General features: G+C 53.2%; 1 protein-coding gene and 1 long non-coding RNA gene across 4 annotated transcripts in view; one reads left to right on the forward strand and one right to left on the reverse strand.

Moving 5' to 3' along the window:
- The window catches only part of LOC142491940 (uncharacterized), a 63,653-nt gene extending 51,235 nt beyond the window's left edge, over window positions 1–12,418 (forward strand). The window contains exon 3 of the long non-coding RNA XR_012800604.1: window positions 12,236–12,418. This is a non-coding gene — a long non-coding RNA (uncharacterized LOC142491940). The remainder of the gene's footprint in view (window positions 1–12,235) is intronic.
- ACO1 (aconitase 1) overlaps window positions 1–14,819 on the reverse strand; it is an 88,776-nt gene that overhangs the window by 47,248 nt on the left and 26,709 nt on the right. For all 3 annotated transcript variants that reach the window (XM_075594723.1, XM_075594720.1, XM_075594728.1), the window contains exons 2-3: window positions 10,699–10,815; window positions 9,319–9,487 (exon numbers count right to left, since the gene is read on the reverse strand). In XM_075594723.1, the coding sequence (XP_075450838.1) occupies window positions 9,319–9,487; window positions 10,699–10,795 (266 nt within the window). In that variant the 5' untranslated portion in view covers window positions 10,796–10,815. The remainder of the gene's footprint in view (window positions 1–9,318; window positions 9,488–10,698; window positions 10,816–14,819) is intronic.

The following is a 14,819-nucleotide window of genomic DNA, read 5'->3' on the forward strand; positions in this document are numbered from 1 at the left end:
GAGAGAGAGCTGAGGCAGAGAGAGAGCGCGCGAGAGAGAGCTGAGGCAGAGAGAGAGCGCGCGAGAGAGAGCTGAGGCAGAGAGAGAGCGCGCGAGAGAGAGCTGAGGCAGAGAGAGAGCGCGGGAGAGAGAGCTGAGGCAGAGAGAGAGCGCGCGAGAGCTGAGGCAGAGAGAGAGCGCGCGAGAGAGAGCTGAGGCAGAGAGAGAGCGCGCGAGAGAGAGCTGAGGCAGAGAGAGAGCTGAGGAAGAGAGAGAGCTGAGGCAGAGAGAGAGCGCGGGAGAGAGAGCTGAGGCAGAGAGAGAGCGCGCGAGAGAGAGCTGAGGCAGAGAGAGAGCGCGCGAGAGCTGAGGCAGAGAGAGAGTGCGCGAGAGAGCTGAGGCAGAGAGAGAGCGAGAGAGAGCTGAGGCAGAGAGAGAGCGCGCGAGAGAGAGCTGAGGCAGAGAGAGAGCTGAGGCAGAGGGAGAGCGCGCGAGAGAGAGCTGAGGCAGAGAGAGAGCGCGCGAGAGAGAGCTGAGGCAGAGAGAGAGCGCGCGAGAGAGAGCTGAGGCAGAGAGAGAGCGCGCGAGAGAGAGCTGAGTCAGAGAGAGAGCGCGCGAGAGAGAGCTGAGGCAGAGAGAGCGCGCAAGAGAGTGCTGAGGCAGAGAGAGAGCGCGCGAGAGAGTGCTGAGGCAGAGAGAGCGCGCGCGAGAGAGAGCTGAGGCACAGAAAGAGCGCGCGAGACAGAGCTGAAGCAGAGAGCGCGAGAGAGAGCTGAGGCAGAGAGCGCGAGAGAGAGCTGAGGCAGAGAGCGCGAGAGAGAGCTGAGGCAGAGAGCGCGAGAGAGAGCTGAGGCAGAGAGCGCGAGAGAGAGCTGAGGCAAAGAGCGCGAGAGAGAGCTGAGGCAGAGAGCGCGAGAGAGAGCTGAGGCAGAGAGCGCGAGAGAGAGCTGAGGCAGAGAGCGCGAGAGAGAGCTGAGGCAGAGAGCGCGAGAGAGAGCTGAGGCAGAGAGCGCGAGAGAGAGCTGAGGCAGAGAGCGCGAGAGAGAGCTGAGGCAGAGAGCGCGAGAGAGAGCTGAGGCAGAGAGCGCGAGAGAGAGCTGAGGCAGAGAGCGCGAGAGAGAGCTGAGGCAGAGAGCGCGAGAGAGAGCTGAGGCAGAGAGCGCGAGAGAGAGCTGAGGCAGAGAGCGCGAGAGAGAGCTGAGGCAGAGAGCGCGAGAGAGAGCTGAGGCAGAGAGCGCGAGAGAGAGCTGAGGCAGAGAGCGCGAGAGAGAGCTGAGGCAGAGAGCGCGAGAGAGAGCTGAGGCAGAGAGCGCGAGAGAGAGCTGAGGCAGAGAGAGCGAGAGAGAGCTGAGGCAGAGAGAGCGAGAGAGAGCTGAGGCAGAGAGCGAGAGAGAGCTGAGGCAGAGAGAGCGAGAGAGAGCTGAGGCAGAGAGAGCGAGAGAGAGCTGAGGCAGAGAGAGCGAGAGAGAGCTGAGGCAGAGAGAGAGAGCTGAGGCAGAGAGAGAGAGCTGAGGCAGAGAGAGAGAGCTGAGGCAGAGAGAGAGAGCTGAGGCAGAGAGAGAGAGCTGAGGCAGAGAGAGAGCGCTGAGGCAGAAAGAGAGCGCGCGAGAGAGAGCTGACGCAGAGAGAGAGCGCGCGAGATAGAGCTGAGGCAGAGAGAGAGCGCGCGAGAGAGCTGAGGCAGAGAGAGAGAGCTGAGGCAGAGAGAGAGAGAGCTGAGGCAGAGAGAGAGAGAGAGAGAGCTGAGGCAGAGAGAGAGAGAGAGAGAGCTGAGGCAGAGAGAGAGAGAGCTGAGGCAGAGAGAGCGAGAGAGAGCTGAGGCAGAGAGAGCGAGAGAGCTGAGGCAGAGAGAGCGAGAGAGAGCTGAGGCAGAGAGAGCGAGAGAGAGCTGAGGCAGAGAGAGCGAGAGAGAGCTGAGGCAGAGAGAGCGAGAGAGAGCTGAGGCAGAGAGAGCGAGAGAGAGCTGAGGCAGAGAGAGCGAGAGAGAGCTGAGGCAGAGAGAGCGAGAGAGAGCTGAGGCAGAGAGAGCGAGAGAGAGCTGAGGCAGAGAGAGCGAGAGAGAGCTGAGGCAGAGAGAGCGAGAGAGAGCTGAGGCAGAGAGAGCGAGAGAGAGCTGAGGCAGAGAGAGCGAGAGAGAGCTGAGGCAGAGAGAGCGAGAGAGAGCTGAGGCAGAGAGAGCGAGAGAGAGCTGAGGCAGAGAGAGCGAGAGAGAGCTGAGGCAGAGAGAGCGAGAGAGAGCTGAGGCAGAGAGAGCGAGAGAGAGCTGAGGCAGAGAGCGAGAGAGAGCTGAGGCAGAGAGCGAGAGAGAGCTGAGGCAGAGAGCGAGAGAGAGCTGAGGCAGAGAGTGAGAGAGAGCTGAGGCAGAGAGCGAGAGAGAGCTGAGGCAGAGAGCGAGAGAGAGCAGAGGCAGAGAGAGCGAGAGAGAGCTGAGGCAGAGAGAGCGAGAGAGAGCTGAGGCAGAGAGAGCTGAGGCAGAGAGAGCGAGAGAGAGCTGAGGCAGAGAGAGCGAGAGAGAGCTGAGGCAGAGAGAGCGCGCGCGAGAGAGAGCTGAGGCAGAGAGAGCGCGCGCGAGAGAGAGCTGAGGCAGAGAGAGCGCGCGCGAGAGAGAGCTGAGGCAGAGAGAGCGCGCGCGAGAGAGAGCTGAGGCAGAGAGAGCGCGCGCGAGAGAGAGCTGAGGCAGAGAGAGAGCGTGCGAGAGAGAGCTGAGGCAGAGAGAGAGTTGAGGCAGAGAGAGAGTTGAGGCAGAGAGAGAGAGAGCGCGCGAGAGAGCTGAGGCAGAGAGAGAGAGAGCGCGCACGCGAGAGAGTGCGCGCGAGAGAGAGCTGAGGCAGACAGAGAGCACGCGAGAGAGAGCTGAGGCAGAGAGAGAGAGCGCGCGAGAGAGAGCTGAGGCAGAGAGAGAGAGCGCGCGAGAGAGCTGAGGAACAGAGAGAGAGCGCGCGAGAGCTGAGGAAGAGAGAGAGAGCGCGCGAGAGCTGAGGCTGAGAGAGAGAGCGCGAGAGAGCTGAGGCCGAGAGAGAGAGCGCGAGAGAGCTGAGGCAGAGAGAGAGCGCGAGAGAGCTGAGAGAGAGAGAGAGCGCGAGAGAGCTGAGGCAGAGAGCTGAGGCAGAGAGAGCGAGAGAGAGCTGAGGCAGAGAGAGCGAGAGAGAGCTGAGGCAGAGAGAGCGCGCGCGAGAGAGAGCTGAGGCAGGGAGAGCGCGCGCGAGAGAGAGCTGAGGCAGAGAGAGCGCGCGCGAGAGAGAGCTGAGGCAGAGAGAGAGTTGAGGCAGAGAGAGAGAGAGCGCGCGAGAGAGCTGAGGCAGAGAGAGAGAGAGCGCGCACGCGAGAGAGAGCGCGCGAGAGAGAGCTGAGGCAGACAGAGAGCACGCGAGAGAGAGCTGAGGCAGAGAGAGAGCGCGCGAGAGAGAGCTGAGGCAGAGAGAGAGAGCGCGCGAGAGCTGAGGAAGAGAGAGAGAGCGCGCGAGAGCTACGGCCGAGAGAGAGAGCGCGAGAGAGCTGAGGCCGAGAGAGAGAGCGCGAGAGAGCTGAGGCAGAGAGAGAGCGCGAGAGAGCTGAGGCAGAGAGAGAGAGCGCGAGAGAGCTGAGGCAGAGAGAGAGCGCGAGAGAGCTGAGGCAGAGAGAGAGCGCGCGAGAGAGCTGAGGCAGAGAGAGAGCGCGCGAGAGAGAGCTGAGGCAGAGAGAGAGCGAGAGAGAGCTGAGGCAGAGAGAGAGCGAGAGAGAGCTGAGGCAGAGAGCGCGCGAGAGAGAGCTGAGGCAGAGAGAGAGAGCGCCGCGAGAGAGAGCTGAGGCAGAGAGAGAGAGAGAGCGCGCGAGAGAGAGTTGAGGCAGAGAGAGAGAGAGCGCACGAGAGAGAGCTGAGGCAGAGAGAGAGCGCGCGAGAGAGAGCTGAGGCAGAGAGAGAGCGCGCGAGAGAGAGCTGAGGCAGACAGAGAGAGCGCGCGAGAGAGAGCTGAGGCAGAGAGAGAGAGCGCGCGAGAGAGAGCTGAGGCAGAGAGAGAGCGCGCGAGAGCTGAGGCAGAGAGAGAGTGCGCGAGAGAGCTGAGGCAGAGAGAGAGCGAGAGAGAGCTGAGGCAGAGAGAGAGCGCGCGAGAGAGAGCTGAGGCAGAGAGAGAGCTGAGGCAGAGGGAGAGCGCGCGAGAGAGAGCTGAGGCAGAGAGAGAGCGCGCGAGAGAGAGCTGAGTCAGAGAGAGAGCGCGCGAGAGAGAGCTGAGGCAGAGAGAGAGCGCGCGAGAGAGAGCTGAGTCAGAGAGAGAGCGCGCGAGAGAGAGCTGAGTCAGAGAGAGAGCGCGCGAGAGAGAGCTGAGGCAGAGAGAGAGCGCGCAAGAGAGTGCTGAGGCAGAGAGAGAGCGCGCGAGAGAGTGCTGAGGCAGAGAGAGCGCGCGCGAGAGAGAGCTGAGGCACAGAAAGAGCGCGCGAGACAGAGCTGAAGCAGAGAGCGCGAGAGAGAGCTGAGGCAGAGAGCGCGAGAGAGAGCTGAGGCAGAGAGCGCGAGAGAGAGCTGAGGCAGAGAGCGCGAGAGAGAGCTGAGGCAGAGAGCGCGAGAGAGAGCTGAGGCAAAGAGCGCGAGAGAGAGCTGAGGCAGAGAGAGCGAGAGAGAGCTGAGGCAGAGAGCGCGAGAGAGAGCTGAGGCAGAGAGCGCGAGAGAGAGCTGAGGCAGAGAGAGAGAGCGCGCGAGAGAGAGCTGAGGCAGAGAGAGAGAGCGCGCGAGAGAGAGCTGAGGCAGAGAGAGAGCGCGCGAGAGAGAGCTGAGGCAGAGAGAGAGCGCGCGAGAGAGAGCTGAGGCAGAGAGAGAGCGCGCGAGAGAGAGCTGAGGCAGAGAGAGAGCGCGCGAGAGAGAGCTGAGGCAGAGAGAGAGCGCGGGAGAGAGAGCTGAGGCAGAGAGAGAGCGCGCGAGAGCTGAGGCAGAGAGAGAGCGCGCGAGAGAGAGCTGAGGCAGAGAGAGAGCGCGCGAGAGAGAGCTGAGGCAGACAGAGAGAGCGCGCGAGAGAGAGCTGAGGCAGAGAGAGAGAGCGCGCGAGAGAGAGCTGAGGCAGAGAGAGAGCGCGCGAGAGCTGAGGCAGAGAGAGAGTGCGCGAGAGAGCTGAGGCAGAGAGAGAGCGCGCGAGAGAGAGCTGAGGCAGAGAGAGAGCGCGCGAGAGAGAGCTGAGGCAGAGAGAGAGCGCGCGAGAGAGAGCTGAGGCAGAGAGAGAGCGCGGGAGAGAGAGCTGAGGCAGAGAGAGAGCGCGCGAGAGCTGAGGCAGAGAGAGAGCGCGCGAGAGAGAGCTGAGGCAGAGAGAGAGCGCGCGAGAGAGAGCTGAGGCAGACAGAGAGAGCGCGCGAGAGAGAGCTGAGGCAGAGAGAGAGAGCGCGCGAGAGAGAGCTGAGGCAGAGAGAGAGCGCGGGAGAGAGAGCTGAGGCAGAGAGAGAGCGCGGGAGAGAGAGCTGAGGCAGAGAGAGAGCGCGGGCGAGAGAGAGCTGAGGCAGAGAGAGAGCGCGCGAGAGCTGAGGCAGAGAGAGAGCGCGCGAGAGCTGAGGCAGAGAGAGAGCGCGCGAGAGCTGAGGCAGAGAGAGCGAGCGAGAGAGAGCTGAGGCAGAGAGAGAGAGCGCGCGAGAGAGAGCTGACGCAGAGAGAGAGCGCGCGAGAGAGAGCTGAGGCAGAGAGAGAGCGCGCGATAGAGAGCTGAGGCAGAGAGAGGGCGCGCGAGAGAGAGCTGAGGCAGAGAGAGAGCGAGCGAGAGAGAGCTGAGGCAGAGAGAGAGCGCTGAGGCAGAGAGAGAGCGCGCGAGAGAGAGCTGAGGCAGAGAGAGAGCTGAGGCAGAGAGAGAGCGCGCGAGAGAGAGCTGAGGCAGAGAGAGAGCGCGCGAGAGAGAGCTGAGGCAGAGATAGAGCGCGCTAGAGAGAGCTGAGGCAGAGAGAGAGCGCGCGAGAGAGAGCTGAGGCAGAGAGAGAGCGCGCGAGAGAGAGCTGAGGCAGAGAGAGAGCGCGCGAGAGAGAGCTGAGGCAGAGAGAGAGCGCGCGAGAGAGTGCTGAGGCAGAGAGAGCGCGCGCGAGAGAGAGCTGAGGCACAGAGAGAGCGCGCGAGACAGAGCTGAAGCAGAGTGAGCGCGAGAGAGAGCTGAGGAAGAGAGAGCTGAGGCAGAGAGCGCGAGAGAGAGCTGAGGCAGAGAGCGCGAGAGAGAGCTGAGGCAGAGAGCGCGAGAGAGAGCTGAGGCAGAGAGCGCGAGAGAGAGCTGAGGCAGAGAGCGCGAGAGAGAGCTGAGGCAGAGAGCGCGAGAGAGAGCTGAGGCAGAGAGCGCGAGAGAGAGCTGAGGCAGAGAGCGCGAGAGAGAGCTGAGGCAGAGAGCGCGAGAGAGAGCTGAGGCAGAGAGCGCGAGAGAGAGCTGAGGCAGAGAGAGCGAGAGAGAGCTGAGGCAGAGAGAGCGAGAGAGAGCTGAGGCAGAGAGAGCGAGAGAGAGCTGAGGCAGAGAGAGAGAGCTGAGGCAGAGAGAGAGAGCTGAGGCAGAGAGAGAGAGCTGAGGCAGAGAGAGAGAGCTGAGGCAGAGAGAGAGCGCTGAGGCAGAAAGAGAGCGAGCGAGAGAGATCTGACGCAGAGAGAGAGCGCGCGAGAGAGAGCTGACGCAGAGAGAGAGCTGAGGCAGAGAGAGAGCGCGCGAGAGAGAGCTGAGGCAGAGAGAGAGAGAGCTGAGGCAGAGAGAGAGAGCTGAGGCAGAGAGAGAGAGAGAGCTGAAGCAGAGAGAGAGAGAGAGAGCTGAGGCAGAGAGAGAGAGAGAGAGCTGAGGCAGAGAGAGAGAGAGAGAGCTGAGGCAGAGAGAGAGAGAGCTGAGGCAGAGAGAGCGAGAGAGAGCTGAGGCAGAGAGAGCGAGAGAGAGCTGAGGCAGAGAGAGCGAGAGAGAGCTGAGGCAGAGAGAGCGAGAGAGAGCTGAGGCAGAGAGAGCGAGAGAGAGCTGAGGCAGAGAGAGCGAGAGAGAGCTGAGGCAGAGAGAGCGAGAGAGAGCTGAGGCAGAGAGCGAGAGAGAGCTGAGGCAGAGAGAGCGAGAGAGAGCTGAGGCAGAGAGCGAGAGAGAGCTGAGGCAGAGAGCGAGAGAGAGCTGAGGCAGAGAGAGCGAGAGAGAGCTGAGGCAGAGAGAGCGAGAGAGAGCTGAGGCAGAGAGAGCGAGAGAGAGCTGAGGCAGAGAGAGCGAGAGAGAGCTGAAGCAGAGAGCGAGAGAGAGCTGAGGCAGAGAGCGAGAGAGAGCAGAGGCAGAGAGAGCGAGAGAGAGCTGAGGCAGAGAGAGCTGAGGCAGAGAGAGCGAGAGAGAGCTGAGGCAGAGAGCGCGAGAGAGAGCTGAGGCAGAGAGAGCGAGAGAGAGCTGAGGCAGAGAGAGCGAGAGAGAGCTGAGGCAGAGAGAGCGAGAGAGAGCTGAGGCAGAGAGAGCGAGAGAGAGCTGAGGCAGAGAGAGCGAGAGAGAGCTGAGGCAGAGAGAGAGAGCTGAGGCAGAGAGAGAGAGCTGAGGCAGAGAGCATATCTGGTCATATCAGGGGATACTTATCTGCAGGATTTTGGTAAACTACAAGCTCAGCACGTCAATCTCAAAGTGTTTATATCATTTGGCTGCAGAGGTGGTCTTGTAATTATGTTGAATTTATCTGCAAATCCTACCATTTAAATATGTTTTGTGTATGGTGAATTAATTTGAAAGAGTATATCATTTCCCCAAAAAATTCAAGTCAGAACAGAAATATTTTTATAAGACCACACAAGTAGATAGAAAATAGCTAGTCTCCCCACTTACTGCACATACCAGAATTAAATAGCTTAAGAGACTATGTGATTATGTAATAAAGATTGTTGCTGTTCAAGTAAAATATGGCACAAGACATCAGCCTGCAAAAAAACCCACAGGCACCTGCATATATAGAGTAACTTTTGATACAATTGTAATGATGATTGAAAATCTCTAATACCCATTTAAAAAAATTAAAAAAATTACAAACTGACATTGATGTTGTAGTCAAAAGACTTCTGAACTTTAAATCCATGCAAAAATTTGTCTAGAAGAGTGCCAGAATAGTGTTGGCTTTAAAAGGTTGCCCACTAATAATGGGGAATTATCCATTATTCCCCGCCCCCCGAATCATTTCATGTCAGTGCAAACAAACTGGGATTAAGCCCCATGAGTTTGGGGTATGACTAACGGGGCACAACTCCAATTCATTTGTAGTGGTATAGAAGGGAACAGAGAAGAGAATTGCACTATTGGTATACAGTACAAGTATTGACATTTGACCATTTTTACATGATGAGCACATATTAATACATAGCATGTCGTTCTCTGGTAGAGGGACATGCCAGGTACTGATCGTCACTACGGGCAGTGTCTACTAGTTGCAGAAAGATTGGAAACCGCAGTTCAGCACCTCCTCTTGGAAGCCAATTTTTCCCATCCTGAAGATTCTTTTATAATTTTGTTTATTACTTCGTGAGTAACTTTCATTTTAATACAACAAAAACAAAGAAGCCGAAAGCTACATCCAATATGACAAAAATACACAGTGAAATACCTATTTATCTCTTGAAAAAGGGTAATTTAGTAAAACCCTTGGCCAAAGCGTTATAAGCCTGCTAGTCACATCAAGGCATGACAGTTAGCAGGTCCTAACACTAACTGATTAAAATTCTTATTTACCTCTATAATTAGAGGAAGAATGATCGCATTGGATCTGTCACAACCAGCTGCATGCAAGAACTGCTCACTTCGAAAGTGGGGAGGGGCGAGCTTAAACCCTGGGAGGGAGGGACCACTGACCTCCAAAACAGCTGAGACCAGCTGGCCCCTCCCTCCCAGGGTTTAAGCTCAACCCTTCCCACTTTCCAAGTGAGGAGGTCTTGCATGCACTAATCAGTTAGTGTTAGGTCCTGCTAATGGTCATGCCTTGATGTGGCTAGCAGGCTTATAGCGCTTTGGCCAAAGGGTTTAACTAAATGATCCTTTTTCAAGAGATATATAGGTATTTCACTGTGAATTTGTGTCATATTGGGTGTAGCTTTCGGCTTCTTTGTTGTATGCATTTAGCCACGCCTACATAGCACTCCAATTGACACACACACACACACACACACACACACACACACACACACACACACACACACACACACACACACACATATTATGTGGTCATTTTTGGGGTTCATTAGAGCTTGCTGCGGATATGTGTGTTTATTAACATTTCATTTTAAGAAAGAAAGAAATGCACAAGAACAAAAATAGGTAATATGTGGGAAAGAAGGGTCTAGGATGAAATGAACTGCACATGTCAATTACCGTGCTGCATACTCTGTCTGCTCTAATATTGGTAATGTTAGAAAAGCTTGGGACCTACGTGAAGTCCTGCAGGATAACTCGTGCTGGTCGAAACGGGACCTCCACATTCTTGTGCTGGGTAACGTTCCAGTTTAAGATGTTTTCAATGTCACTTTGCTTTACCAGGAATTCGTCACAATTTCTGATGGCAGCCTCAAGGAGGACTCTAATAGAGAATGGCAGACGCTCTGAAAAGGGAGGAAGGAATCCGCTCATTGTGAAGTGCTACTACAGCAGAATAAACACAAACAAAACAAGGATTGCTCGAGGATGGGAAACATTCCCGGAAATAGATAAACTGGTGAGCGTTGATGCTCATGTTATATTGGGATTTCTGCTACATGGCATATCCAAGTACAGAAGAGTATAACTCTCTCCAAATTACCCACGGTCTGAGAAACCGCCTCAATGTTCCCGACATCCCACACAATTGCTGCCATAGATTTATAAACCACAGGAGAAACAGACAGAGACCAGTGAATCCATTCACTTTGAAATTCAAAAGAAGGTATCCCCCTGTAACCTTTCAATATTTTGGGAGATGCTATGATAAAGCTACCCCTTCTCCTATGATAGAGCTGTTCTATTATACAGCACCATAGTGTGAGGTCGTCAGGTATTGTAGCACTCAAGATTAAATAACTAAATACTCTTCTAATTCTTGACTTTGCAAATCATACCTTGTGGCCAGTGGCAGAAATAATCACAGCACAGGGTCAGCATTTAATAGTGAAATATCACACACAGAAAAATCTGCAGGACGTTTTTCTATTGCAGTCAATATTACCACGGCAAGTCCCTAAATCACACAATTTTGCAACTCGACGCTCCACTGTTGAGATATCGCAAATTGCCCAATAATGCACCAAAGACGTTCACCGTGCTTCGTTAGGCCTCGGCCTGGTGCCTCGGGCCGCGCTCAGCCGCGCTCCTGCTCTGCCTTGCCTGCTCAAGCTGGGGCTTTTTTGCGTCCTGGCAGGCGAGGCAGTGAGTGCGCTTTGGGGGCGGGCGAAGGCGTGGTGGGGCTAGTCCCTCGTTCCCATTGGATGGTTGCGGACACATGACCGCTCCTCCGCTCCCCTCAGCGCCAAAATTCAAACCTGCCTGTCTCCTGAAAATTTCTGATCCTCCGCACGCATGCGGAAGCGGCTGCTAAAGCCGCGCTGATCACAGATGCAGGCATCTGCTCAGCACGGCTCAGCACGGCCTGCTGTACAATGTCCCAGGCCTTAGCTACATGTGTACATACAGTGTTCCAGTGTACTAGGGGCTTGAATCACAACTAAGTTTTTTTATTTTCGCTCCCAAATTATCACCATTGTTTATTTTTACAAACTTACTCCACTTTTATTCTTTTTATTTTTTTTACCACTCAAATTTTTTTTAAGCTAATACATACCGTATCTTGAATCGCTTAGTTTGTTGAGATTGTAAAACTTCTTGTCTGGTTGCGCAGAGTCGAGGGGCTCCGCTATGTGCTCAAAGGGGTTGCTCATGATGAAAGTTTCGCGCACACCTGAAAAGGACATAGAAATAAAATGTGAGCGAATGAAAATGGGTTATTTAAGGGATGGCCAACACCGGTCCTCAAGGGCCACCAACAGGTCAGGTTTTAAGGATATCTCTGATTCAGCACAGGTGGCTAAATCAGTGGCTCAGTCTGAATGGCTGAGCCACCTGTGCTGAAGCTGGGATATCCTTATTACTTGGCCTGCTGGTGGTCCTTGAGAACTGGAGTTTGCCACCCCAGGGTTATACATTGTCTGCTATTCTCCGACACAATTAATTTCATGCAAAGTAAGTTGTTGAGATTGAAATCTTGCATCTGTGTATAGTATCATTTTATTTATCATCTTGGGTCAGATGTATAGATTTATTTTTCAAATAATTCGAAAGGAAACATTTGCACAGTTTTCTGCCAATACACAAAGACACGTTACAGTCTATACAAGCGAATACTAAAAAAGGGTCTTATGTAATAGTTCTGCTTAGTAAATGTGAGCCCGAATGCTATTCAATAACAGGGATATGTGCTAAAATGAAGTAACAATTTTTTTTTTAATAATCTGTGTGTTTATATTTAAAGGATACAACAGACGACAGAGAAGCCCAATGCTACATCCACCATGACAGAAATACACAGTAAAATACTTATATATTCTCTTGAAAAAGGATCATTTAGTTTAACCCTTTGTCCAAAGCGTTGTAAGCTTGCGAGCCACGACACGGCAGACACCCGTTCACAAGGCCTAACACTACCAGATAAAATACTAATATACCTCTATTAGGATTAAAATTCTCATTTACCTCTATTAGGAGGGAGAAAGAACAACATTGGATCTATATCCAGTAGAATGAAAGGACCTACTAACTTGGGAAGTGGGGAGCGGCGGGCTTAAAACCTAGGAAGGGAGGAGCCACTAACCTCCAACAGCTGAAACATTTTACTGAATATGGATCCAATGTTGGTCCTATCACCCTCCTAATAGAGGTAAATGATAATTTTAATCCTAGTATAGGTGTATTAGTATTTTATCTGGTAGTGTTAGGACCTGTGAGCAGGGTCTGCCTTTATGTGGCTCACAGGCTTACGAAGCTTTGGCCAAAGGGTTAAACAAAATGACCCTTTTTCAAGAGAATATATAAGTATTTTACTGTGTATTTTTGTCATACTGGAAGTGGCATTGGGCTTTTTTGTTTTTTGTGATATGTGGTTATGCATACATAATTCCGGTTATGCTGCTACAATTCCTATATATATGTTTTTCTGAAGAAAAGTGCAATTTCTTGATAGAACTCTTACAGATTGTTTTAACCAATAACTTTCAGATTTGGCAAACAATTCTATTTGCAAGTAGAGGGTACGGTGATCGGTGCTCATATGGCCCCATCGTATGCGAATATTTGTATTTTTTTAATATTTTTATGTATTTCAGCCCATGAGGAACTTCCCACGGAACGAAATGCGTAGGGCAGTGGAGCAGGACCAGACTACCAAGCAAAGTACAAGCTGCAGGACCCCCACCCAATTACCGGTGACAGCGACGCTTCCGGAAATGACATCGTCCCCACAGATAGGAGTGAGAGAGGAGTGAGGCTGGTGTGCACTGTGTGTCGGTTTCTGGTCTTAATGCTTAAGGCCGAGTCCCCGGTAGTCACGGCGGCGTGCGCACGCCACACACCACAGCCCTCTATTGGGCAGGCCCCACTGGCTGTGTGTGTGGGCGCGCAAAGAACTGTGATGTGTACGCTAGCAGGGAAGACAAGAATTTTGTCTTTCCCCGACGTGGTCACGTGGCGACACACAGCCAATGGCAGGGCAGATATGCCCCATCCCTATCTACGGTACTTGCAGACCGCCGATCGCGGCTGTAGTCACTGCATATGCCGACAGGCGCGCCTGCAGCCAGGTGGACCGGGGACGTAGTCTAAGGCTAGGTCCCCGCTGCAGCGCCCGCCAGTGACAAGAGCCGCCCATCAATGGGGCCGATCCCGCTACCCAACTTGCCCACCACCAGATTTCTCTGAAGACAGGAAATCTGTGTTCACAACTTGCGACGGAGCACTGGCCACGCCCCCCAGCGGTTCAGCCAGAGGGCGAACCTGCCAGGTGACATCATGGCCGCGCCCCCCGTCACGCCCACCCAGTCTTTCCCCCTGCAGTTCACCGCAGAACGGGGAACTCAAAAGCATGCACCGCCAGCCTGGTAAGAGCGTGTGCAGCGCCGACACCGGGGCCTCAGCCTAAGACAGATCGCCGTTTGTGAGTGTATTGTCTTTTTCTTTTGTTTGTTTTAGTAAATTGCATCTGTTCAATGGTGTTTTTCTCTTATTTCTATGAGCGGAGGATCGGAGGTATCATATTATACTGGTTATCTGACCCCCATCCCATACCTGCAATACTGAGGTTCCAGACACCACCTTAAGGAGGTTTAAGCTCTTCATCGCCTTATTCTAATGCATAGCATGTGAGTGCAATGATTTGGGCTTTTTGTACCTCTCTATTTTGAAGCTATTTTGCCGTGTTGCACTATTTTTTTCCCCCTTAGTTTATTAAAATCTAAAATGTAAGGTCTTTTTGAAACCTGTACACTATGTTTTTTAATAATTTATTTCAAATGAAACCGTTATTATCACGGTTTCCCAAATGTTTCCGGACCTGAATATTTTACTCTAAGAGGGAATGACCCTCTACATTAACTGCCCAGTCATGATATTCCTCCCACCATGTTTCAGTATTGCAGTACGATATCATACTGCTCCCTTCTAGCTACTAATGGAAGCTCTTCAATTTTAGGCTTCTTGCATTAGCAAGCAGGCACTTAAGGTTTTTACCAGTCTATGCTATTATCTTGTCCGCTTCACCCTTTCTACTCCCATTGAATTTAGTCTTTAGAACATTACTAGTGGAAACAGCTGTCTGTGAGTAGATTTTACTGGTTATGCACTTCTTTAACCCAGGCGGTGCTGAAAAGTTGTGCAATATGACAGGCATAGGCATATAGGGGTCCTTGTTAAAATGGACATGAAGTAAAAAAGGGACACCGTCTATTTGCATGACATTTCCCAGAATCCCGTGCTGCAGTGCAAGCACTTTGTGCTAGGAGATGTGGTGAAAGACAGGTCTGCAACACTGCCTGAGACATGTGAAGGTGCTCACAAGTGTTATTTGTATTTGCTGGTATTATCTGTATTGAATATGGGTGCCTCCCTGCTTGCCAAACAAACAATCTCTTCCCCCTACTCCACCCTCAAGACCCATTGCCATTTCCCCATTCCTATACTGTCAAATCCATTACCTCTTGCTTGTCTCTTCCTCTCCTTCCTAATTTAAAATCTCCTTCAACTTTTCTAACATCCTCCCCCTAGCATAGAAGACCCCTCTTTGTTGAATCCAACAAATCTATTTGAATGGGTCAACTCAGAACTGGCCTGACTATCTATGCTGTTACCCAGCTACCTACCTGTTCCTGGTCCTCCCTCACAGCTCCACTAGTCCCAGCCAGGGCCTGCTCAGTGAACAATAAACTCCTTTCAAGATGGTTAATGTCCCCCTCTTCAGATCAGCAATCCTAGACTCCAAAAGAGACCTGTTCACACTCAGGGCAGCCGACAGCGTTCCCTTGGGACCCAGCACTAGACTTTTGACCTGGGCCACCGGTGTCAGTGGAATTGCAAGCCACCCCCCCCACACTCTTATGCTCCCCCCCCCCATGTATTTCACACCCCACACTCACTGTCACCCTCTGTCTCAACCCCTACTCCCACTCACAGGGTTGGTGACCCCACAGAACACAGAGGCCCCAGCAGCCAGACGTGGCCTCTGCTCACACTTCCCACCGTGGTATACTCCCTGGGACAGTTGCTCTAAGCGCACATAAATGTGTCAAGTTATTCACCGAGTGGCATTCTCAATCCTGCTCATGGTCACAACTATGGGGTATTGAGTGCCAACAATGTAATGCACCTTCTACATACCTTGTTTCACACTTTACGTGTATCTACTCATTCTGCTAAGAA

This window comes from Ascaphus truei, chromosome 1, assembly GCF_040206685.1.
Source record: "Ascaphus truei isolate aAscTru1 chromosome 1, aAscTru1.hap1, whole genome shotgun sequence".
Lineage (NCBI taxonomy): Eukaryota > Metazoa > Chordata > Amphibia > Anura > Ascaphidae > Ascaphus > Ascaphus truei.